At 46.0% G+C, this 23,280-nt stretch overlaps 1 protein-coding gene and 2 non-coding genes across 4 annotated transcripts; all 3 read left to right on the top strand.

Moving 5' to 3' along the window:
* The first annotated feature begins 2,818 nt into the window (after positions 1–2,818).
* On the top strand, positions 2,819–2,891 carry TRNAV-CAC (transfer RNA valine (anticodon CAC)). The gene has a single exon. It is a non-coding gene; the product is annotated as a tRNA-Val (tRNA).
* Positions 2,892–4,397: 1,506 nt separating this feature from the next.
* Positions 4,398–21,449, top strand: LOC128409201 (zinc finger protein 271-like). Of its 2 annotated transcripts, XM_053379448.1 has the most exons (7): positions 4,400–4,554; positions 5,502–6,463; positions 7,081–7,198; positions 14,566–14,637; positions 16,702–17,411; positions 18,635–18,767; positions 19,809–21,449. In XM_053379448.1, exons 2-7 carry the CDS (start codon positions 5,738–5,740, stop codon positions 20,690–20,692), a joined length of 2,643 nt encoding a protein of 880 aa, XP_053235423.1. In that variant the 5' UTR covers positions 4,400–4,554; positions 5,502–5,737; the 3' UTR covers positions 20,693–21,449. The 2 variants fall into 2 exon arrangements, with proteins under 2 accessions (XP_053235422.1, XP_053235423.1); XM_053379447.1 differs by lacking the exons at positions 14,566–14,637; positions 16,702–17,411; positions 18,635–18,767; positions 19,809–21,449 and adding an exon at positions 8,597–10,473 and having other exon boundaries at positions 4,398–4,554.
* Positions 12,387–12,499, top strand: LOC128409673 (U5 spliceosomal RNA). The gene has a single exon (XR_008329285.1). It is a non-coding gene; the product is annotated as a U5 spliceosomal RNA (small nuclear RNA).
* Positions 21,450–23,280: the final 1,831 nt, after the last annotated feature.

The following is a 23,280-nucleotide window of genomic DNA, read 5'->3' as shown; positions in this document are numbered from 1 at the left end:
CAGAGTTTGAGATCCTCCAAAAGGGCCACCCCAGATTGGGGAGATGGGTGACAAAATGAAAAAGGAAGTTCTGCATAATGGTAAACAGATACACATTAGGCAGAAAATTGTGGTCTTGCTATGCACTTTGGTTCATCCTCTCTTTGCGGTAGCCACCATTTCTCTCCTCCGACCCCCCATGCACCAGAGTGACAATGTTTTTAGGGAATCCTGGGGGAAATTAAATGATGGCGGCAGCAACAGGAAGGCAAGTGTCACGGGGGATACCCCTGTCTGCAGCAGGAACAAAACAAAACACAATGCAATGCTCAGTTCTGGACTAATTATAACGCCCCGCATAAAATCCTTACAGCCATTTTTCATTACCTTTGAATTGCTTCCTAACACGTTCCAAGAGAGGGTTTATATCACAGAATTCCAAGATCCTCTTCTTCAGCTCTGGAGGGAAATCCAATGTCTTCTCCACTCTCTCTCGTTTCTCATACCTGGTGAAAAGAAAAACAATGTTAGTCCATTCATAGAATCGTGGAATCGCAGAGCGGAATCTGACCTTGAGGGTCATTTAGTCTAACCCCCTGAAATTCAGGAATCTCAGCTAAAATATCCATGACAAGTGGCCACCCAACCTCTGCTTTAAAACCTTCAATGGAGGACAGCCCATGACTTCCAGAGGGAGTCCTTCCACTGTCAGAAAGCTCTTTCTGATGTTGAGTTGGTATCTTATTCCTTACAACGTGTATCCATTGGTTCAAATCCTACTCTGTGGAGCAGGAGAAAACAAGCTTGCTCCACCTTCCATGCGACAGCCCTTAAGGGTCCTACAAAGCAAAAGAGAGATCTGATGCTTACCTATCAAATGCTGTAAGGTGTGGAGCCTTACAGCCTCTCCTACAGCAGACCCCTGAGGGCCAGGTTTTATGTACTGGGGTCCTGGACCTTTTCTGACCTCACAGAGTGATGCTAATGGAAATGAACAGGAGCCTCTTACCTCTGCAAGGTGCTTCTCACATCGTATAGGGAAAAAGAGGACACAAATCATTGCACACCACAGGCCACACTAGAAAGACCCTTCAAACCCTGGAATGGATACGCCTGGCTCTCTGATGTCAGTCTGCCTGGCACACACGAAAGTTTTGGGTAGGAATGGCTGAATCAGTCAGTTTTGGTTTTCTCAGTTTTTAATTTTCCAATCTTAAGTTCAATTATTCACATTTCCACATTCATCAGCAATATAATATGAACTTTCTCCTTTTATGTGCATTCCCCCCCCCCAATATACACATTTTATAAAGCAATTTTCTATCATTTGATTAATTGCTGCACATATTACTTGGCTGGAGAACTGCACTGGAAAATCCAGAGAATTGCAAATGTTGATGGGTGGCTGTGATTCAGTCTACTTCTTGAGCACAAAGGGCAAATGAGGCAGATTCATCTTTAAGTGTGGGCTCAGTGGAATCCCCCCATACCTAGTTTTAAGTTTTAACTTCTTAATGTGCATCCAGTTTTGTGTGCTAAAAAACTCCCTCCTAACACACATTTCATTGTGCCGTTCATACATCAGTAAGCCTTCTAGGACACTGTCCCAAATAGGAAAAACTCACAATTTAAATCACTAGTCAGTAAGACTTGATTTAAATCTTCTTCTTTTTTTACAAAAGGACTCATTCTTGCTGGTATAATCTTAATATTTACAACCAGATGAAGGTTTTGTTTCTGGAATAATAAATTTTCGGAGTAGTTTTTACAGTTATATCAAAAATTACTGATTTGGTTGTACTATTAGAAATACATAGACAATTATGAAATTATTGTGAGGTTTAATAAGTTAACTGTTTATATTTGAACAACTTTTCTGCTGCACTCTATTGAAAGGAGAAAAATAATCATTTCCTTAATAACAATTTAAACCATTTATTTAACTAAAACAATAACATTACAGCATATGCATAAATGTTTGTTAACTGATGTGATTAAACTTATTTTTTTAAAAAACTTAGATTGAGTTTAAGCTCATATGAAAAACTTAAAAGAAATCCTTATTTCCTGTTGAAATGGAAAACTATCTTTAGAATGATTTTTTCTCCAAAAGCATTTTATTTTAAAAATCCAATTTAAATCAAGGAAATCCAATTTAAATCAAAGAAATCCAATCAATCAATATATGTGTATATATATATATATATATATATATATATATATATATATATATATAAAAATAATTTTTTATATACAGTGGTACCTCGGGTTAAATACTTAATTCGTTCCTTAGGTCCGTTCATAACCCGAAACTGTTCTCATCCTGAAGCAAAGTTCTTAACCCGAGGTACTATTTCTGGGCTAACGGAGTCTGTAACCTGAAGCGTATGTAACCTGAAGTGTCTGTAACCCAAGGTACCACAGAATATATATAAATATATAATATATAACATATATATTATACACACACACACACACACACACACACACACACATAATTTCATTTTTATCCACCCTGGGAAATGGTGATGTCTCAGGGGACTAGTTTGAGTCTAGGGGTTGGGAATCTATTCTGTTGTTGTTTTTCAGTTTCTCTTTCTTCCCAGCATTTTTGTTTTTTAATCTCCTCCCTTCCCTCATGTTGCTCTTTCTCCTTGATTGCTCAGCATCCTGTACTATCAGTGGTGCAGGTGCAGCAGGCAACACTTTCGTTTTGCTCCCTCTTTGGCTCCTGGGAGCTGAAGACCTTGTGAAAGTGGGCTTTTCAGCTCAAGATTGAGTGGATTGGCACAGGAAAGGCTGGTCTTCAGCTGGAGGGTGGGAGCCAAGGCACGGCACAGTTTCTGTAGTGTAGTGGTTATCACGTTCGCCTCACACGCGAAAGGTCCCTGGTTCGAAACCAGGCAGAAACAGTTTTATTCTTTATTTGTTGAGCTTGTTTTCAGTTGCTCCTCTAGATGGTGCTCACAGCATCCAACAGCAAGAAGGCAAAGAAAATATAATACAATTGAATAAGCAATTATTATTTAGTGCAGAAACAAGCCTGCTGATCAAAAGTAAAATTCACGTGAATTGTTCCACTCACTTGTACCTGTGGCCCCACCCACCACTGGCAAGGACGACCTCCAAACCATCCTAAATATCTTCACAGAAGCTTGTGGAAAACTTGGCCTATCACTCAAAATCCAAAAAACCAAATGCTGCACCAACAAGCACAATACAACCCCTCTCCAGCACCACAAATCCCACTCAATGGTGTAATGTTTGAAAGTGTTGATCACTTCTCCTACCTGGGCAGTTACCTTTCCACAAGGGCCGACATTGATGCTGAAATCCAGCATCGCCTGAGCCCTGCGAGTGCAGCTTTCTCCTGATTGAAACACAGTGAGGACATTCACAGAGAAACCAAAATGCTTGTTTACAAAGCTATTATACTACCAACTTTACTGTACGCTTGTGAAACATGGACCACGTATAAACTCCATCTCCAACTTCTCAAAAGATTACATCAACGGTGTCTCTGAAAAATTTTACACATCACTTGGGAAGACAGGCGAACTAATGCCAGTGTACTGGAAGAAGCAAAGATCCCCAGTGTTGAAGCAATGATTCTTCAACATCAACTTTGTAGGACTGGTCGTGTTGTTCAGATGCCTTACTATCATCTTCCAAAGCAACTATTCCGAACTTTAAAATGAAAAGTGTAATGCTGGTAGTCAACAAAAGAGGTTTAAAGATTCTCTCAAGTCTTTAAAAATGTAGTATAAAACCAACAGTTGGGAAACACTGGCCTGCAAGTGCTCCAATTGGAGAACAGCCTATACCAAAGGTGTCATGGACATTAAGAATGTGTTCATGGAAGACAATCTTACTTGGCTGCAAGTGATCACCAAAGAAAAATAAGAAGAAGATAGAAGAGGGGGTATCGTCCTGCATTTGTTGAACAGAGCAAATTCTCATTTTAAAAAAGTGATTAAAAGTGTGTCAACCAACCCAAGTTAGTCATCTTGGATGGGCATCTTAAGAAGTGTGTGTGTGAATGTGTGTGTGTGTGAGAGAGAGAGAGCAAGCCTTAAAGCAGAGTCACCCCAAATGCAATCACTACGAAAGGAACACACCTTTTGCAAACTTAAAAGTAATTGCAGGCTCTTTAAGGCAGGCTTCCTCAACCTTGGCCCTCCAGATGTTTTTGGCCTACAACTCCCATGATCCCTAGCTAGCAGGACCAGTGGTCAGGGATGATGGGAATTGTAGTTTCAAAACATCTGGAGGGCTGAGGTTGAGGAAGCCTACTTTAAGGTACCCATCGCTCCGCTCCTTTGACTGTTAGCGGGGCGCAGCTCTCAGCCGCCCAGCCGCGCGCACTCGAAGGTGTTAAGGCCACGGAGCTCTGAATCCTAGAGCGGTCACGGTCACGTGAGCAGAGGAGATGCCAAAGTGAAGTCTCTTTCTTTCCGGTCCTCTCCCTGGGATGGGAGAAGCATCTTTCATTCTCTGCTCGGTCTCTGCAGCTTGGGAGGGACTGAGGGGGTTGCAATTCCCCAGCGAGTGAAATGCAGAGGACTGGAAAGACAGGTGAGCGAGAGAGGCACTGGGGAGAGAGTGCAGGGTTTTGCCAGGTGGCTTTTATTTCTGCTTTTTAAAAATGCCCTTTCTTCTTTTGCAATCTTGGTTACCTGGAAGCTCTGCTATACGACAAAAATTCATACGAGGGAGATTTTTTTGTATATGCGCTGCTGCAAAGGAGCAATACAACTTAAAACATAAATAAAATACTTTTGAAACATTTTAGAGCACGAAGAGTATCTAAACAGCATCTAAAGAGATTTTAAAACAATAGCATGTCCTCACAGCTAATGCAGTTCCTGGCAAGCTTTACCCATCAGATGCCTGGGGGATCAGGAATGTTTTAAAATTCCTTCTGAAAGTTACTGATTTGTGGTGGGGGAGAGATGCGCCTCACCAGCATTCCTAAAGGAGGGACGTATCACTGAGAAGGCTGGATGACATGGGTGTTTTGAGAGAATGTTAGACTAGGAGGGCCATTGGCCTCATCCAGCAGCCGCGTGTTTGTCTTTCCTGGTGCTACTATCTGAATTATGAAATGCTGGGGATTGAACCTAAGATCTTCTTCATACAAGGAGTGCGCTCTAGCACTGCACTATAGCTGCTCCCCATGATAGATAGAGGCTGCAGGGAACTGTCCTGGTCTGCAGCACCTGCAGTGCTCCCTGTATTTATAACTGCCATTATCAGAAATGTACCATGAAGGTTTCCATCACCTTGATTGTGAGCACAGCAGGTTAATGGAAGTGGCTAGGAGGGGAAGGTAACACATAATCTATATTGAGTATTTTTGTAGGAGTGGAAAGGTTCTTTGCTTGAAAATCAGATCAGAATTTTGGGGGTTGAGGAAGAAACTAACTGCATGACTGCATTGCATTCATTAAGAGATTCAAATGCATTCTCACCCGCATTAAGTAGGTTGTCTTATTTTCCTTCTATGTACATTTCTTCCATAGGGGCAGAAGGCTATTATAAAGAACACTTGACTCCCTCAAGTTGCTGATAGGTTCAGATGCTTTGCTGTGTCACTTTGAGTTGATGATCTTCAAGCATCTAGCAAGAGTGCTGAGGCATCCCTCAAGGGTTGGTGCTGAAAGAGAGAGCATCAAACAGCACAACAAGGACAGTCCCACAGGAGGAGACAACTGTTACGCAAGAGACAGTGACTGGTGGATCTCTGCTAAAGCAGGGCATGGAACCTGAAATCAAAATGGAGGAGCAGAACGTGGCAGGTCCTGACCCAGGAGAGGGAAGGGGAGGGCAGGCTCTTCCAGAAATGATCAAGGAAGCTCTCTCTGAGAAAACTGAGCAAAATGTGAAACAGGAACCAGATGAAGGGCCATCAAGGAATTGGGATGCCCAGTTGCAGGAGTTCCTCAATATGCTACAGGCCACATATTCAGAAGGAGAAAACCCACAAGTACCTGAGCTGAGGCAATGGTGTGGTCCTAAAACATCTCAATTACTCTCCCAAAGAAAACTGGATCCCCAAAAGTGGCCCAGATCTTTGTGTGCTTCCGAAATCCAGCCGCGACTCATTGGTGAAGCGCAAGAGGACCATGAGACCAATCTGGATGCAGCTTTCAGTGGGAAGCAGAAGGCAAGAACTCCGTCTGGGGATGCTGCCGAGATGGAGAGGCAGCGCCGGTGTTTTCGTGAGCTCTGCTATCAAGAGGCTGATGGGCCTCGCAAGCTTTGCAGGCAGCTCCAGGCACTTTGCCATCAGTGGCTGAAGCCGGAGAGACACACCAAGGAGCAGATCCTGGAACTGGTGACCCTGGAGCAGTTCCTGGCTGTCCTGCCACTGGAGATGCAGAGCTGGGTGAGGGAACGTAACCCAGACAGCTGTGCCCAAGCAGTGACCCTGGCGGAGGAATTTCTTCTGAGGCAGAAAGAGGCCAACAGCTGGGGAAAGCAGGTGAGACAACATTTCTAAACTGGTGTCCTTGAGTCACTCTTGGGTCTTCTTGTGTTCACAACCACAAAACCCTAATTGGGCAACCTGACAAGCCAGTGGCTTGGTTGCCAGCAAGAAGGAGCTATTTTAGTTTGGCATGTGAGAGTGCCTTGGAACTGGGGGGTGAGAAGTAGCTGGAGGAGAGTAAGTAGGACAGCTCCCATCATCTCTGATGAAATACAGTTTAATAGAATCCTAGAATTGTAGAGTTGGAAGGGACTCTAGCGGGCATCAAATCCAACCCCTTGCAACTGTTTCCATCATGCATTTGGGTTCTGAGGACATGTTCTCTGCCTGATGCTTTAGTTGAGATCCCTGAAGTGTTAGGGGTTGAACTAGATGACTCTTAGGGATACTTCCAACTCTACAATTCTGTAAGTTTTCCAAGAACTACAGGTGGTCTGGCAGCAGTTTTTAATCATTGTAAGTTGCTCTTAAATGCTCTCCCTCTCTGTCTCTTTTCTACACAAGAGGTGGGATAATAGAAGTCCTTGTAAGACTTAAATATGCCTGCCTAAAACATTTTGCCTGCCTCTTAACGTCACTTTAAACTGATTCTCTTACCCTCATCTCTCCAGATCACAGAAGAAGAGTTTGTCAATCTCCCCAAGGCAAACCAGTCTCCCCAGAACACGACAGAGATGCTGCTTTTCACACAGGCTGAACAGGAGGCTGATGGGAGTGTGAACATATTGAGTAAGTCTCTGTGGGGACAGTCTCCCTGGGCACTGTGGGGTTCCTAAAGCAAGTTAGTCTCTGGCTTTCTCACTTTGCCTCATCTAAAATGATGGACTTGTCTTCCCATATCTAAGTCATACCCCACAGGCCTGAGGACCATTGTAGAAATGTATTAAATTGCTAAAACTGTCCACAGATGGACTGAGCATTGGTCGTTGCCCAATCTGGCCTTTGTTAAATAAAGGGCCTATTTCTTCTGTGGGAAACAGGAGATAAAAGTGTGGAGAAGGTGGCTTGTCACGCTAACTGAGAATGATGCACTTGAACTAAGAGCGAGTCAATTTTCAACAGCATTGTAACACCTAGTTAGCTTCATGGCTGAGTGGGGATTTCATCTGGATCTTCCCAGTCCTGGCCTAGGATCTTAACCACGATGGCAACCCACAAAAGCAAGCGTTCTGATGATCTGGGCAGATGAGGAGGAATGGTGGGGACCTCCACCTGAAGAGGTGTCTGGGCAGGAGGAGGATGAAGATACTATGGACCCAGATTCATCGTGGTGGTGAGCAGGACACACCCCAGAAGAAGAAGCAAAGAGTTGGTGGGTGAGGAACTGGAGCAAGCTAGCAGATGCTCTAGTCCTGAACTAAGAGACAGGACTCAGATGTGGGAGAAACAGTACAGCAGACAGTGGATACTACGTCACTCGAAAGCCTGGTAGAACCCCCTCCTTCTCCGGGGACCAGGCGATCCCTTCATATCTTAGAGCTGAAGGCTAAACAGAGACAGAAATATTCTGTCGCCATAGGCAGCAAGGAGAGGTTTGGAAGCTGCAAGGGGGTGGAGTGGGCACTCTCAGTAACGTCTCAAGACTGAAGGCAGCATAATCCATAGTCTCTCTGTGTATTCTGTTGAATTAAATTAAAGAACTATCAGAAGTTCTCTGGGTCTCTGATTTCACTGGCAGCTAGCCTGGGAGTCGTGACATTCCTGATGGTTCATGCAGCTTGGGTTTCTGAGGCCTTCTTCCACAAAGAAGGGGTAGATTTCTATTGCGGAACATTGAAGGGGGCAGGAGGAGCTACCCATTTCCCAGGGACACCATAGAGGAGATGGAAACATAATAATAATAATAATAATAATAATAATAATAATAATAATAATAATAATTTTATTTGTTTATTTGCCCCAGCCACTCTGGATGGCTTCCAACAAATATAAAAAGATAATAATACATAAAACATTAAAAAGCTTCCCCCTACTGGTCTACCTTCAGGTGTCTTCTAAACGTTATATAGTTACTCAACTCCTTGAAATCTGATGGGAGAGCACTGAAGGTGCTTTGTGCTTTGTTACCTACTTCCTTAATTTTACTGCAATGCCTGATTTCTGCCTGGCTTCTTCCCTTTCTTCCAGAAGGTGGTGGGTGGCTCAGGAGAAGCGAGGATCAGAATCCTTTGCTGGAGAGACCTGAGCAACTGGAGCGACTAAAGACATCGCTGAAAACAGCCACAGAGAAGGATTTCCTGCATCAGGGTGAAACTAATGGGAACCAACACGTAGCGGAAAGGCAGAATGGAAATAACAAAGAAAATGGAATGGATCCATTTGTTCTCCAACAAAGTGTTTGCAAAGGTGCCAATGAACCCGTCATCCAGCAGGATAAGGAGGAGGCAAAATATGACAAATTTGGGAAAAACTTTGTGGGAAGGTCACTCCTTACTACACATGAGAGTGTTGATGCAGAGGAGAAGCCATACCAGTGCTGGCACTGTGGGAAAAGCTTTAGTAGCAGCTCGGATCTTGTGACGCATGAGAGGACCCATGTGGGTGAGAAACTGTACAAATGTTCACACTGCGGTGAAAGTGAGAGAACCCACACAGGACAGAAGCCACATAAGTGCTCACACTGTGGAAATACCTTTGGCTGGAACTCTCAAGAGGGGCTCCTTGCAGGAGAGAAGCCTTACACATGTTCTGAGTGTGGGAAAAGCTGCAGTCAGAGATCAGACCTCCTTAAACACCAGAGAACCCACACTGGTGAGAAACCTTACAAATGCTCAGCATGTGGGAAAAACTTTAGAAACAGCTCAGGCCTCAAAGTACATCAGAGAATCCACACAGGTGAGAAGCCATATAAATGTTCGCACTGTGGGAAGTGCTTCAGTTGGAGCTCACACTTCATATCTCATGAGAGGATCCACACAGGGGTGTGCTCCTACTGCGGGAAAAGCTTTGGCCAGAAATCCGAACTCATTGAACATGAGAAGACCCACACAGCAGATGAGCTGTTTGCGTGTTATGCCTGTGGGAAAACTTTTGAAGTCAGTTTGGAACTGGTGGCACATGTGCGAACCCACAAAGAGAAGCCGTTTGAATGCTCGGTCTGTGGGAAGACCTTCAGAAACAGTTTGCAGCGCATCGCGCATCAAAAGGTCCACACAGGAGAGAAGCAGCATAAATGTTCCCACTGTGGGAAAAGCTTTAGCCAGAGACAGAGCCTTATTATTCATGAGAGAATCCATACAGGAGAGAAGCCGCACAAGTGCTTAGTCTGTGGGAAAAATTTCCGAAATATCCCGAACCTTAAATCACATGAGAGGACCCACACAGGAGAAAAACCATACAAATGCTCCCACTGCGACAAATGTTTCCGGTGGAGTTCCCACCTTGTATTGCACGAGAGAATTCACACGGGAGAGAAGCCCTACAGATGCGCAGACTGCGGGAGAGCCTTTGACAGGAGGTCGAACCTTCTTGTCCATGTGAGAATCCACACAGGGCAGAGGCCATACATCTGTTCAGACTGTGGGAAAAGTTTCACCTCAAGCTCTATTCTCCTTCGACATCAGAAAATTCATGTGGGAGAGGATGTTTGTAGGTGCTCTGAATGTGGGAAAACATTCAGGCAGCGGTCAGACCAGGCAGAGAAGGCATCAAAATGTTCCGAGTGTGTCAGAAGCAATTACTTCAGCTCGGATCTTGTCAAATGCACACGGACTTGTGTGGATGAAAAGCCATTCAAATGTTCGGTCTGTGGAAAAACTTTTAGGAACAGCTCACACCTCCTTACTCATCAGAGCGTCCACACAGGAGTTCAACCATATCAGTGTTCAGACTGTGGGCGAAACATCGTCAGGCGGCCCAATCTCCTAGCGCCCACAAGTGACCAGGCAGGGCAGAAACCCTATAAATGTTCCAGCTGCAAGGAAGGTTTCAACTAGAGATCAGTTCTCATGAGAACTTGGAAAAAATTGATATTGAATCTGCTTCTTTTCACCTCCCTTACCTTTTTCTTTTAACCTCTCTTACCTTTTTCTTTCTTTCTGTACCTTTAAAAACTAAATATACCTTGTGTTTACCATCCTCTTGTTGGGGGCCATAGAAGCTGGTGGCTTTAAATAAATAATACTCCGTTAGGAGAGAAACGAGGTTTGTAGATAGCATATATGCTCTGCAGACTATGGAAACAGTTTCCTCCAAGGGATGACCTTAAATAATTAGTTTTGTTTTTATTGGCAATCACAAGGATGCACGTTGGTGGGAACCTTATGGCCCTTTAAATGTGATTGGACTATAGTTCCCATCAACCCCAGCCAGGATGGCCAATGGTGAGGCAGTTTTAGTACAGCAAGTTCTGAAAAGCCACAGATTCCCCGTCCGCACTATTAACAAAGGCAAAGCCACCCCACTTAATCACATTGGTTTTTCCAGAACTGGGATGTTATTGCTATGAGGAAAATATTCCTTCATATCCCAGATACAGCAACTCTGGCAGATTCTATTAAGAACTGGGCCTTGCAAATTCATATATTCTATTACATTTTTTTTATATTTTAGGATCCATTAGTGTACCATTTCACTTAGAGATTTCAGGAAGCCTTCTCCAATACCCCAAAAAAAGAGCAAAGCTGTGATTGTCGGAATAATTTTTTACTGATAACCATCATCATGAGTTATCTGAACTTGTACAAAATGGCAGCGTTCAGACACCCCTGTTCTTCCATCCTCTATCTCTTTTTCATCAGTTGCCATAAGCATTGTTGGGCTGATTTTTCCTTCAAGCATGGATGTGATTTACACTATAACGATACTATGTGAAACAGAATGATTAAAAAGCAGGCATGTGATGTATGAGGTCTAAAAGGCTAGCTCCAGAAAAAGCTTTTGCTCTCACAACGATGACTATTAGGACGGTGGAAGCCAAAGTTGCTTGTGGGGGTAATTCTTTTACACAACTGTTTATCAATTCTCCCCCCCCCCATCCCTGGTAAAGACCCGAGTGTTTGAAGTGCATTGGGATGCATATCCAGGCACCCAAAATGTCGCCATGGGGAGTGCGCCTGTCTGGTATCCCATCCAGCCATGCCCCTCTTCCAGGATACTCTATTACATCTCTTCCCACTCCCAGTTTTCCATTTTTCACCTGCAATGGAATATCTTGCAATCTTTCCATGCTGCTTTTGGGGTTCCCCCGCCCCAATGTTTTTGTCTGCTTCTTCCCCTGAACTTGCCAACACGCCCCTCCTGTGCAAAGATGGCATTGTTTTGGCTACATAAGGTTTTGCACTTGGAGAGTGAGCTCCCTATTGGTGTATAGAATTTGAATAAACTTGTCTTTTGCACCTGTTGCATTTTGTCTCCCTTTTCCTGCTTTTTGGTGCTGCACTTTGAATATGTTTAGTCCAGCAGAAGATGGGAGGGTTCACTAAGTCAGCAACAGAAAGGAACACGGCAGTTGATGCAGCCACTGCAATTTCCTTCCTTTAGGCTTGATTACTTTTCTTTGAAACTGCTTTCCCTGCAATCTTTCCTTGGTGTGACTGGGAGGGTCCCTGCAGCTGTTAAGAGAAGGGCTGTAGCTCAGTGGTATAACATCTGTTTTGCATGTAGAAGGTCCCTGGTTTGATCCCTGGTACATTATTGGATTATATTGCTGCTGTAACTTGAATTTATTTTTTTATATAATTGTAGAAGGGACAACGTGGATCATCTTGGACAACCCCCAGCTGTGCAGGAAACTTCCTCAACGTGGGACTGGAACCCACAGCTCTGGGATTAAAAGTCTAATGCTCTACTGACTGAGCTAAACTTCTTCTATTAATAAAAAATAAAAATATCCAGCAGCCGTAGAACAAATGAAGTGTAAAAACAGAGTAGACTGCAAGCAGTAGCATCTGTTGCTGATATTAACAGCCCAGGAAGAATACTCTGGCTTCACCTCAGTTTGTATAAATCGCCTTTTACTAAAGATTTCTGCGGGGAAGAGCATTTATAAGTTTCTCACTGATTTTTTTCAGGTCCTGCTTCAGTAGGACTGGGGGTAAAAACAGTCCAGGAAGAACTGAGTAAATGAAAAACATATAATGAAGGTGCCAAAAAGACCTGTCCAGTGTTAATACAGGGGTGTGGCCTGAGGGGTGCAGTCCCTTTTGTTTGCGGGAGGGTGAAGAGGGGATTTCAAAAAATGCTTTAAGTAAAAGTATCTCCAGCCTCCTGTCTCTGTCTTATTGTCTGTCTTCATAATCCAGCTCTCCCAAGCTGCCCTTTGGGTTCCATTTGTTATAAGCGTCGCCCGTAGCAACGGGGCCTACAGGCATTCCAGAAGCCAGACCCCTCACCAGCTTGCCTTCCCTTTGGCCTTGGTGGTAGAGGAGGGTGAAAACTCATGATGGTGGCCACTTGACTTGCAGCTGGGAAGCGGCCTGTGGTGCTTGGTCCGTGGTGATCATTTCCCATTAAGCAACCAGTCATGTTGAGGAAACAGTGTTACTCAGGTTGATGTTGGGGCTGCCAGCTCTCAACCCCACGCACCCCACCAGCAGTTCTGTATCGGAGACAAAAATTCAACAGGTGAATAAGGTTGCTGCCCACAGGCAAACCTGGAAAACAGCTTTTCTTCAGGATTCCAACCAAGTCGGCTTCTGGGTGTAGATATCAACCTTTAAACAGAAAAGAAGATGTGAATTTATTCCAAGGCTTGTTTTGAGCTTGGAGGGGGGTGGAGAGGCTGTTATCCCAGCTTGTAGCTTTTTCCCAAAACTTACTCCTGTTTCTTTTATAGTAGCCAGAGAAGAACAGCACACAAAGCATTTCTGTCTCTTGACAGCTGTTTATTATGCTGCCTTTCCTCCAGAGAGCTTAGTACTGCGAGCGTTGTGCTTCACTCACCTCCAATTTTAATTAATTAATTAGAACATTTTATAAGCCCTTCATTAGAAGACCGTCAAGGTGGGGATTGCATCCAAATTAAAACAAATATTAAAAACCTCCAATGAAGGAGAGTCTGTTCCACTGTCTAACAGTTCTTACTGTCAGAAAGTTCTTCCTGATGTTTAGTTGGAATCTCCTTTCTTGTAACTTGAAACCATTGGTTTGAGTTCTACCCTTTGGAGCAGGAGAGAACAAGCTTGCTTGCTGATCAGAAGGTCGGCAGTTCAAATCCCCGTGTGACGGAGTGAGCTCCGGTTGCTCGGTCCCTGCTCCTGCCAACCTAGCAGTTCGAAAGCACATCAAAAGTACAAGTAGATAAATAGGTACCGCTTCGGCGGGAAGGTAAATGGCATTTCTGGTTCGCCAGAAGCGGCTTAGTCATGCTGGCCACATGACCCGGAAGCTGTACGCTGGCTCCCTCGGCCAATAAAGCAAGATGACCGCCACAACCCCAGAGTCGTCCGTGACTGGACCTAACGGTCCCTTTACCTTTACCTAGCCTATCTCCTCTCAGTCTCCTCTTTTCCAGGCTAAACATACCCAGCTCCTTCAACCCTTCCTCATCAGGCTTGGTTTCCAGATCCTTGATCATTTTGGTTGCCCTCCTCTGCACACTTTCCAGCTTATCAATATCCTCCTTAAATTGTGGTGCCCAGAACTGGACACAGTATTCCAGGTGTGGTCTGACCAAGGGAGAATAGAATGGTACTATAACTTCCCTTGATCTGGGTACTGCAGCCTAGAATAGCATTAGCTCTTTTTGCTGCTGCATCATACTGTTGACTCATGTTAAGCCGGTGGTCCACTAAGACCCCTACTGGCAAGCCAGGTGTCTCCCCATCTTATATTGGTTCCCTACTGCAGAAAAGGTGAGATTTGCATTCATTGTTCCGCCCTCTTTCGCCTCTGGCCCCGCCCACTGCTGCTATGTGCCCCGACTCGGCTCAAGCGAATGCAACCCTTAGGCTGAAAGGGTTCCCCTCTCTTGCTTTAGCGTCTCCTGCGCATCGCCCAAAGGGGGTGGGGGCGGTTAAATGCACCGAGATGTCTTTCCTAGAGAGACCCAGCCAGGCACAACAGATGCAAAAACTCGGAGGACCGCTCTTCCGGCTTCCTCTCCTTGCCGCTGCATCTCTTTTAACTTCTGCAGATATATGTATATTTATTTCTAGTCTGGAAACAGCTGCAAGATCGCCAGATTGCAGATCGCCAGAAGAGTGCAATGCAACGGCTGCAAAGGGAAGGTGAGTTTAACGGAAGGAGGGAAAGGATTCAGAGAAAGCGGAATGTTTGCAGGGGGGGTGGGGGGTGGACCGCAGAAAATCCATGCTTGAGGAGAGGGAGCTTTGCAAAATAAAGGCACTTTAAAGCCACTTCCCCCCGCCAGATCACGGGCACCAGCGGGGTATAGAGAGGTATACAAAGTTCATAAGTTGTCGTTGTTGTTTCTGTGGGACCAGGAGCAAAGCTGTAGGGGTGGTGAGGAAAAGGAAGAGAGAGGCTCTGGGTGCGATGCTTGTTGCAACCAGCCAATTCCAAGGTGGGTTGCAAGCAGCAGGAACATTGGAAGCTGCTGTGCACTGAGTCAGACCGTTGGTCCAGCTAGCTCAGTCGTGTCTGCACACGGACAGGCAGCAGCTTCCAGGGATCTCTCCCATTCCTACCCGGAGATACTTGGGGGGTAGAATCTGGAACCTTCTGTGTGCAAAGCAGACGCTCTGCCACTGAGCTATGGCCTTTCTCAAATAGAAAACGTTGTTTATGAATAAGCAACGTGGGGTGGGGTGGTTGAGCAAGAACTGAGTTCCCTTACCTTTTCAAAATTAAATAATTTTAGGGAAGCTTTTAATATTTAATGCTGTACTGTTTTTAACACTTGATTGGAAGCCGCCCAGAGTGGCTGTGGAAACTCAGCAAGATGGGCGGGGTATAAATAATAAATATTATTATTATTATTATTATTAATTGGGGTTTTTTGTCTGGGAGGAGCTGAAATGGATATACCCCCAATGCCTGAGCAAAAGAAATACCACCTATATATGTTATAAATAAATTGAGTTTATTAATCAGATCTTATATTTTGGCCCACCGCCTGGGTTGTGTGTGCCTGTGGCACTGAGACTAGGCCCGAAATTTAAAAAAAACCAAAACCAACAAACTTTGTGGTTAACTCCCCCTCCCCTTTCCCATGAAAAAAGCACTTATTAATAGCAAGGACATAAAAAGAGCCCTGATCCAGCAGAACTTCACGTTCTTATTTCTAAATGAGGTCTGTTGCCATCACACTTCGCTTGCAGGCACCCTGTATGTATGTGTCAGGCACCTGAGTGAAAAGGATGCTGAACTACCGTATTTTTTGCTCTATAGGACGCACTTTTTCCCCTCCAAAAATTAAGGGGAAATGTGTGTGCGTCCTATAGAGCGAATGCAGGCTGCGCCGCTAAGCCCAAAGGCAGAACAGGGAGACGGAGCGCTGCAGAGGGCTCCGTCTTGCTGTTCTAGCTTGGGGACGGCTGCGCGCAAAGCCTCTCCAGGGCACTGGGGTGCCTTCATCCCGCTGTCCTGCAGAGGCTAGCAAGGCTGTTCCAAGGCCAGAACAGCGAGACGGAGCCCTCCGTCTTGCTCTTCTGGCTTGGGGACGGCTGCGCGCAAAGCCTCTCCAGGGCAGCGGGGCGCTGCGCTCCAAAGGCTTCAGGGATCTTTGAGGCTGGGGGTGGGGGGAAGCAGTGCTTCCCCCCACCGCCAGCCCCACACGCTCGGGTGAATGCACCTTGAACGCACCTTGTTTTAGAGGGGGAGAACAAGGGGGAAAAATTTTTCCCTCTTCTCCCCCTCCTATGGTCCAGTGCGTCCTATAGAGTGAAAAATACGGTACACAGACTTTTGGTCTGATCCACCAGGGCTCGTCTTGCAGGATGGAGGCTGCCCCAGTCGAAAGAGATGGATCATTTACCGCACCTGCTTTTCTTTGACAACCTCCACAGACGGGCAATATCAATGGCTGCTGGCTCTGGGGGCTATTTTATCAGTCCACTGTCAGAGGCAATGTTTGCCATCTGCTGGGAGTCGATACTGTACTAGATGGACCATAGACCCAATCCAGAAGGCTTGTCTTATGTTCTTATGGTCTCCCCAGACAGGGCGTATGATTGCTAGATTGCTGTCCTTGTGACTAGTTAAATAGTTACCTGCTGAGGGGCTGATAAACCTTCCTCCGCAACAGAATGCTTTCAACACCTTTGGGAGGAAGGTGGTGAAATGAGGTCAAAGATTTTGTTGTTGTTGTGACATTGATTGTTAATTCGCAGGACAGAAAGAAATAAAAACAGAGAAGCAGGACTCCGATGGATCTGAAAAGGGGAACAAGCCAGAGGGGGGCGAAACAGACCGTCATGTCGCCCAGGTGGGGACCAGCACAGAGCTTCTGGCTGGCGTGGCTCCAAAGCCAATTAAGCAGGAACCTGAGGAGGGGCTGCAGCCGTGCTGGGAGGCCCAGTGGCAGGAGTTCCTGAAGACCATGCAGGCCCCTTGCTTAGGATGGAGACCCTCACAGCTGTCTCTGCTCCACTCAGGGGAAGGCCCAAAGGAATTCCGGGCCTCCTCTTGGCCGAGAAGAGGATGTGTCACCCCAGTTCTCCCCAGCCTTCCTAGAGAAGCCCTCCAGAAGGCCTGTGAAAGCAGCCCAGATTCCCCTGCAAGAGTGAAAGAAGAGATGATGGAGGAGGACGAGCCCACTGGCCTGGAGACTCGGTGCCAGTGCTTCCGGCGGTTCTGCTACTGGGAGGCCGAGGGGCCCCGCGAGGTGTGCAGGCGGCTCCAGGGGCTTTGCCGCCAGTGGCTGAGGCCCGAGAGGCACAGCAAGGAGCAGATTCTAGAACTGGTGACCCTGGAGCAGTTCCTAGCTGTCCTGCCCCAGGAAATGCAGAGCTGGGTCAGGGAAGGCTGCCCGCAGACCTGCGCCCAGGCGGTGGCCCTGGCGGAGGATTTCCTGCTGCGGCTGGAGAGGAGAGAAGAACCGGTGAGTGCATTCTGCTTGGACTCAATCCTGAAGACTTATACAGGAAATGCATCCTACTCTTGCATGTAATTAATCTCTCTCTCAGGTTGCACTTCATGCCTCTCTTGCCATTGTGCAGGCGGGGAGTAGTTAAATCAGGGGTGTGGAAACTGAATCATAGCTCCTTGAGGTGTGGTTTTCATCAGACCTCAAGGACCACGTCTCCCCATATGAAGCAAGCTGGACCCTGCAATCATCATCAGAGGCCCTTCTTTGTGTGTCTCCTCTGCAAGAGGTCCGCAGTGTGACAACATAAGAACAGGCCTTTTCTGTGGTGGCTCCCCATTTGTGGGAGGCTCTCCCCAGCGAGGCTCGCCTGGTGCCTCCATTACATACAGACAAAAACCAGTCCTCTTTCCCCAGGCCTTTGACTAATTAAACAATCTATAGCCTCTTAAACTGTGGGGGGATTGTTTTTGTTTGTTTTGTTTTGTTTGTTATTATGGTGTGTATTCTTATATTTTTATATTATAAACCACCCTGTGATTTTCAGATAGGTAGTACAGAAATTTAATAAATCAGCATCCCTGATGGTTGGCATGTGCTGGCTGGGGCTGATGGGAATTGGAATCCAATCAGGAGGACCAGGGATTCCTCACCCCTGAGTTAAAGGAGCCCTCCATGTGCAGAGGCAGTCTATCTTTGTAATACCAGGTTGCTGGGATAAACAGTGGAGGCAGGTGAAGTTTTTAATACCCCTTTTGTTTAAAGGGGACATTTGGTTGCCTGCTGTGCTTCTTCTTCTTCTTCTTCTTCTTCTTCTTCTTCTTATTATTATTATTATTATTACTATTACTATTATTATTTTATTATTTTATTTTTATTTTTATTATTTATTACATTATTATCCCATCTTGCCTCCCAGGAGCTCAAGGTGGCTTACATAGTCCTCCTCACAACAACCCTGTGAGGTAGGTTAGGGTGAGAGTAAGCAACTGCCCCAAGCTCACCCAATGAGCTTTGTGGCTGAGTGGGGATTTGAACTCTTGTCTTGCAGGTCCTAGTCAACGACCCATTGATACATATGAGATAATATCTGCTATATAGATAAGCCTTTCCCAACCTGTGGTCCTCGAGACGGCAACTCTTGCAGGTGCTGCTCCCATCACCTTCGGCCTGGCTGGGGCTGATGGGAGTTGGCTTGATGTAGCAGGGCTGTTTTCTGAATGGTATCCCCTGTTCACTTTCAGGAGCTGGAGCCTTTCGAGCGGGTGATTGTTAATTCCCCCAAGGCAGAAAAGGACCCCTCGGACACCGAAGAGTTGCAGCTCCCCATGGCTGTTGGGCAGGACAGCGATGGGGAGACGAACTTGCTCAGTAAGTGTTGCTGGAAGAGGAGAGCCTGGGGCTGATGGAACGGGCTCATGTTGGAACCAGATCTGAGGAAGAGAGAGGCATTCCCTTAGGAGAAGCCCATTCCTCGGGGGATGGGGATGAACACCTATCTTCTCATGCCAGTGGGTGGAGGGATTGTGGTAGTGGGCGATTTGATCATTAGGAATATAATTTGCAAGAAATCTATATTTTAACACACACTTTGGAACTCACTGCCTGTTGACGTCAGGCAGATGCCTCCTTTCGGTGCCAGCTAAAAACATTGTTGAGGCAAGCCTATGAAGACATGTTGAACGTTGACGTGTGTTTTAACCTGTTTTTTAACTCATTGTTGATTTCAGTTACTGTATTTTTGATGGTTTTAAATTGTTGTTTTCAGTTACTGTATTTTTGATGGTTTTAAATTATTGTTTTAAACTCTCTTCTTCCTGATAGTTTCGTTGTTTTATTCTTTTTGTAAACCTCTTTGAGGGTTCCCCCCCTGCAATCGTGGTTATATATAGTTTATGAAATAAATTGATAAAATATTGAAATTGGATATACTGACTTTTTCTACCCCCTGCCTAATTTTTTCACCTTCTTTCATGCCACCGCCTGCCACTGCTCCATGTTTTTCCTAAATGGAAAAACCTCAAATTCTTTAGACCAGTGGTTCCAAAACTTTTTCAGGCAATCACCCCCTTGATTCCATAAACTCATATGACTCCAGTGTTCCCTACACTATAAAAAGCATTCTTCAGAATAGTGGTTTGCACAAGCCACAAAAAAGACAGTAGCACAATAAGGTTCTAAACAGCAGCAATCAATTGTGCATTTATTCAAAATCCAGTTAAAACTATTTAGTTTAATTACTTCAACGAAATGGATGAACTTGATCCAGTAATCTCAGCTTTTCAAAGTCTGGTAGACACCCCCAGGGCCGGAACTGCCACCAATTTGCCTCTTAGCACCCCTCCCCAGCACTGCCCACATTGGGAACTATTCCTTTAGACCCACCTTCTTGTTCTCTCTTTGTTTTATTAGGTGATGGGCAGCGTAGCGAGAATGAGGAGGAGAATCGTCAGCTGGAGAGACGTGAGCAAGCGGAAGCAAGTTGGGCACCCAGAGAAAAAGCCCGAGGGGAATTTACCCAGGATTCTCTGTTTGTTTCCGTAACTGAGAAGAAGAATCATCTTCATGTAGAAAGACCCAAGGGAGTGGAACTTAGTGAGATCTCCTTGGAAAAGGGCAGTGGGGCTTTGTTCCAGGTGTTTGAAGGGCCCGCAAGTCGGCAGGGGGTGAAGAAACACCAGGAAGACCCTCTGGGAAACACCCCAAGGAAAGGCTTTGACTGCAGAGTAGAAGATGCTCTATGCTTCAACAAAAACCCATCCCAAGAGAAAATCCCCGATGGGACGCCTGAGAAGGCAGAGTGCAGGAAAGGCTTCGCCCAGAGCCCTGATGTATCTCGTCCGGAGAAGGCACCGTCGTATGAGTGCTCCTACTGTGGGAAGAGATGGCCTTGCCAGTCCCAGCTGCGCCGGCACGTGAAGATCCACACGGGGGAGCGGCCCCACAAATGCACGGACTGCGGGAAAAGCTTCAGCACCAGCTCCAACCTCAGCCAGCACAAGCGGGTCCACACTGGGGAACGGCCATACAGCTGCAAAGACTGCGGGAAAAGCTACCGGCGCCGAGCGTCGCTGCTCCAGCACGAGCGGGAGACCTGCCGGAAGGGTAGCCACTTAAACGCCCCGGCACTGGGTTACGTGGTCCTGGGCAACTGCACTTTGCTGTGCATGAAGAAGTCGGCGCAGGGCGGGAGGAACCGTGTGATTGCGCCAAAGGGAGGAGAGGCCCCCCTAGCCACTCAGCCCTTAAATACGTTGACGGGATATGTGCCGGAAAGTAGCCATCCCAATGATTAGAGCGCAATGGGGTGGGGACAGGGGCAGGACGGAGAAATCCTTCGAAGAGCGTGGTTGGAGCTTTATTTGGGAATCGACAGCGGCAGGAAATGCACCCTTTGTGGTGCCGACCCCCTGTGGCAGCTCAGTGTGTAGAAACCTGTCCTAGCTAAAGAGTTTGGCCTATAGAGGAAGGGCGAGAGCAACCAAGGAGCGTAACTCTGAGAGGCACTGAAAAGGTGTGGTTTGTTGGGCCTGATGCATTACTGAGTGGCAACGATTTGCCATTGCTTTTACTGCAGAGTGAAAATATGCTGACCCTGATAACATCATACATCAGGAATGTACTGAAAACGTTGTTGGGCTTCAGCTCCCCATCAGCCCTAACCAAAATGGCCAGATGGGAGCTGCTGGTCCAGCAAAATGTAGAAGGCACCGCATTGGTGATTCCCACCACACGTTTTTAAAAAGCAAGATCTGCCACATGAAGCAGAACATGCTAGCCATGTACGGGTGGCCTGCCAGGCACTTAACAAGCAGCCTTGTTTTTGCAGGCCCCAGCAGGCCACCGTACATGGGCTGTGTAACATCTGGGCTCACTCAGCTGATGGGCGAAGAATGTGTGTCACGTGTTGTGCAGGCTTCAAATGCAGTATGCAACAGGAGTGGGTCTGGAAGTGTGTTTGGATTGTGAAAATGCCACAAAACCTTGGTCAGTGAGCACAAGTCTTACCTACATGCAGGAACTATATAAATGTTCTGTTTGAGAGAAACATCAGCTGTTGCATTTGTCTTTTATTCAATATCAGAAAATAAACCCTGGGAGGTCAACCAAAAGGGAGACTGTCATTGGGAAAGTGAAATTCTATCTTTTAATTCCTTAAGAGGAGGATGTGGGGGGGGGGATTCTTAAAAAAAGGTTTGCGTTTTCATCTGTTCAAGCTGGATGCCAAATTGAAACCCTTCATACTACAGTGAAATCTCCTAAAATTTGAGTTATGAGACAGAGGTGATTCCAAGCTTCAGTCACGATCAGCAACTCCATCAGGGATAGGAAAACCTTTGCCTCTCCTGATGTTGCTGAGCTACAACTTCCCTCATCTCCGTAAGCATCCTTGCAGGTAGACTGACCAGCTATACCAAGACTGGATCAAAACCCTCAGTGGCATTTCTCAGCCTTTTTTGTTAACTGCCAATTATGTTTTGGCTGGGACTGGCTTTGTACAACAGCAGCTATACACACCCATACCTTGCGATAGAGAAAGGTTGATAGGATCCACAGACTTTCCACCACTACCACCCCTGGACAGCCCAAGGGGGGTTGCTCGTAGCATTTCAGGAAGTCATGTTCTTCCATTTATAAAATGTATTGTTTTGATATAATATGGTTGTACTGTTGTGTTGTATAATATGGGTTTCAAGCTTCCAGTACTCATTCTCTAGTATAGAAAAAGACCACACGTTTGGTATGTTAAAAATGGTTTACTTACAAATTCTCCAAAGGTCAGGTTCATGTGCTTTTCCATACAGCATTCAGAAAAGGTTGCACAGGCAGTAAACATGGCTTCATTAAAGTGGCAAAAGTTCTTAAATTATTGGTGTAGGAGCTCAAGTGGGGCTTGTTGGACCTATGTGGTCTGAGCTTGGAGCACCCAGCTCTTTACGTGCCAAGTTTCTCAGGTAACTTGAGGGTACAACAATAGGTCTGATTACCTTCCTCCCAAGGTGAAGGAGAGTGACCTAGGCTAAGCCTGGCAGGACAGCTTACTCTGTGGTATAACTTTGTGTATTAATTAGACATGGTTATCCCACATGAATGGTCATCCTCACAAAAAGAAAAAAGAAAATCCTTGCGGAATCAAAGCATGGCATGAGTGAGGTTCGATTACAGTCTTTCCCCACTGACATTTAGTTTTCCCTATACACAATATCGAGCCCATTAGGGCCAATAGGGCACTGCCGCATCAAATAGCTTTCGGCCAGCCCAGTCTGGCCTGCCTTCTTACTTGCCTCCAGTCCAGGGAGTAGCCTTATCTGTCAGCTTCCTGCTTAGCCTCAATTTTGCCTTTGTGGAATTCAGCACAGAAGAGGATGGGAACAAAACCAGAATAGTTGGCTGTGTCTCTCCACCTCCACCTGCTCTTGATTCTGGCTCCACCTACTGTTGGCCCCCATGCCACCTTCCTGTAAGAAAGGCAAGACTTCCCCAGACATTTGTCCTCCCTACAGCCAGCTAAAGATCACCAGATGGGCTTCAGTCTAGACACTGTCAAACTCTGACTCCCATCAGCACCATCAACAGTGCTTTAAATGTACAGTGTGGCCCAACTCTAGTCATTCAGAGACTCTAATGGCTTGGGATCCTAAATTAAAGGACAGGAAAGGTTCCTCCTGTGAATTTTTAAGTGAGCTGCTCTTAGGATCCAACCCAGTCCTCCATCTCTGCTGACCACTGATGCTTGCTCTCTCTTGGCTTTCAAGATGGCTTCTGGTGGTAACTGTGCTATTTCAATAGCAGCAGCTGGCAAGAGCAGAATCCCATCGCCAGCATTGCTGCAGCTTACTAAAAGAGGAGACGGCAGTGATGTCAGCGAGGTGCAAACACGCCA

The sequence above is a fragment of the Podarcis raffonei genome, chromosome 2 (assembly GCF_027172205.1).
Source record: "Podarcis raffonei isolate rPodRaf1 chromosome 2, rPodRaf1.pri, whole genome shotgun sequence".
In the NCBI taxonomy this organism is placed as follows: domain Eukaryota; kingdom Metazoa; phylum Chordata; class Lepidosauria; order Squamata; family Lacertidae; genus Podarcis; species Podarcis raffonei.
The sequence above is the reverse complement of the archived record's forward strand: the minus strand, read 5'-3'. Positions and strand labels throughout refer to the sequence as shown.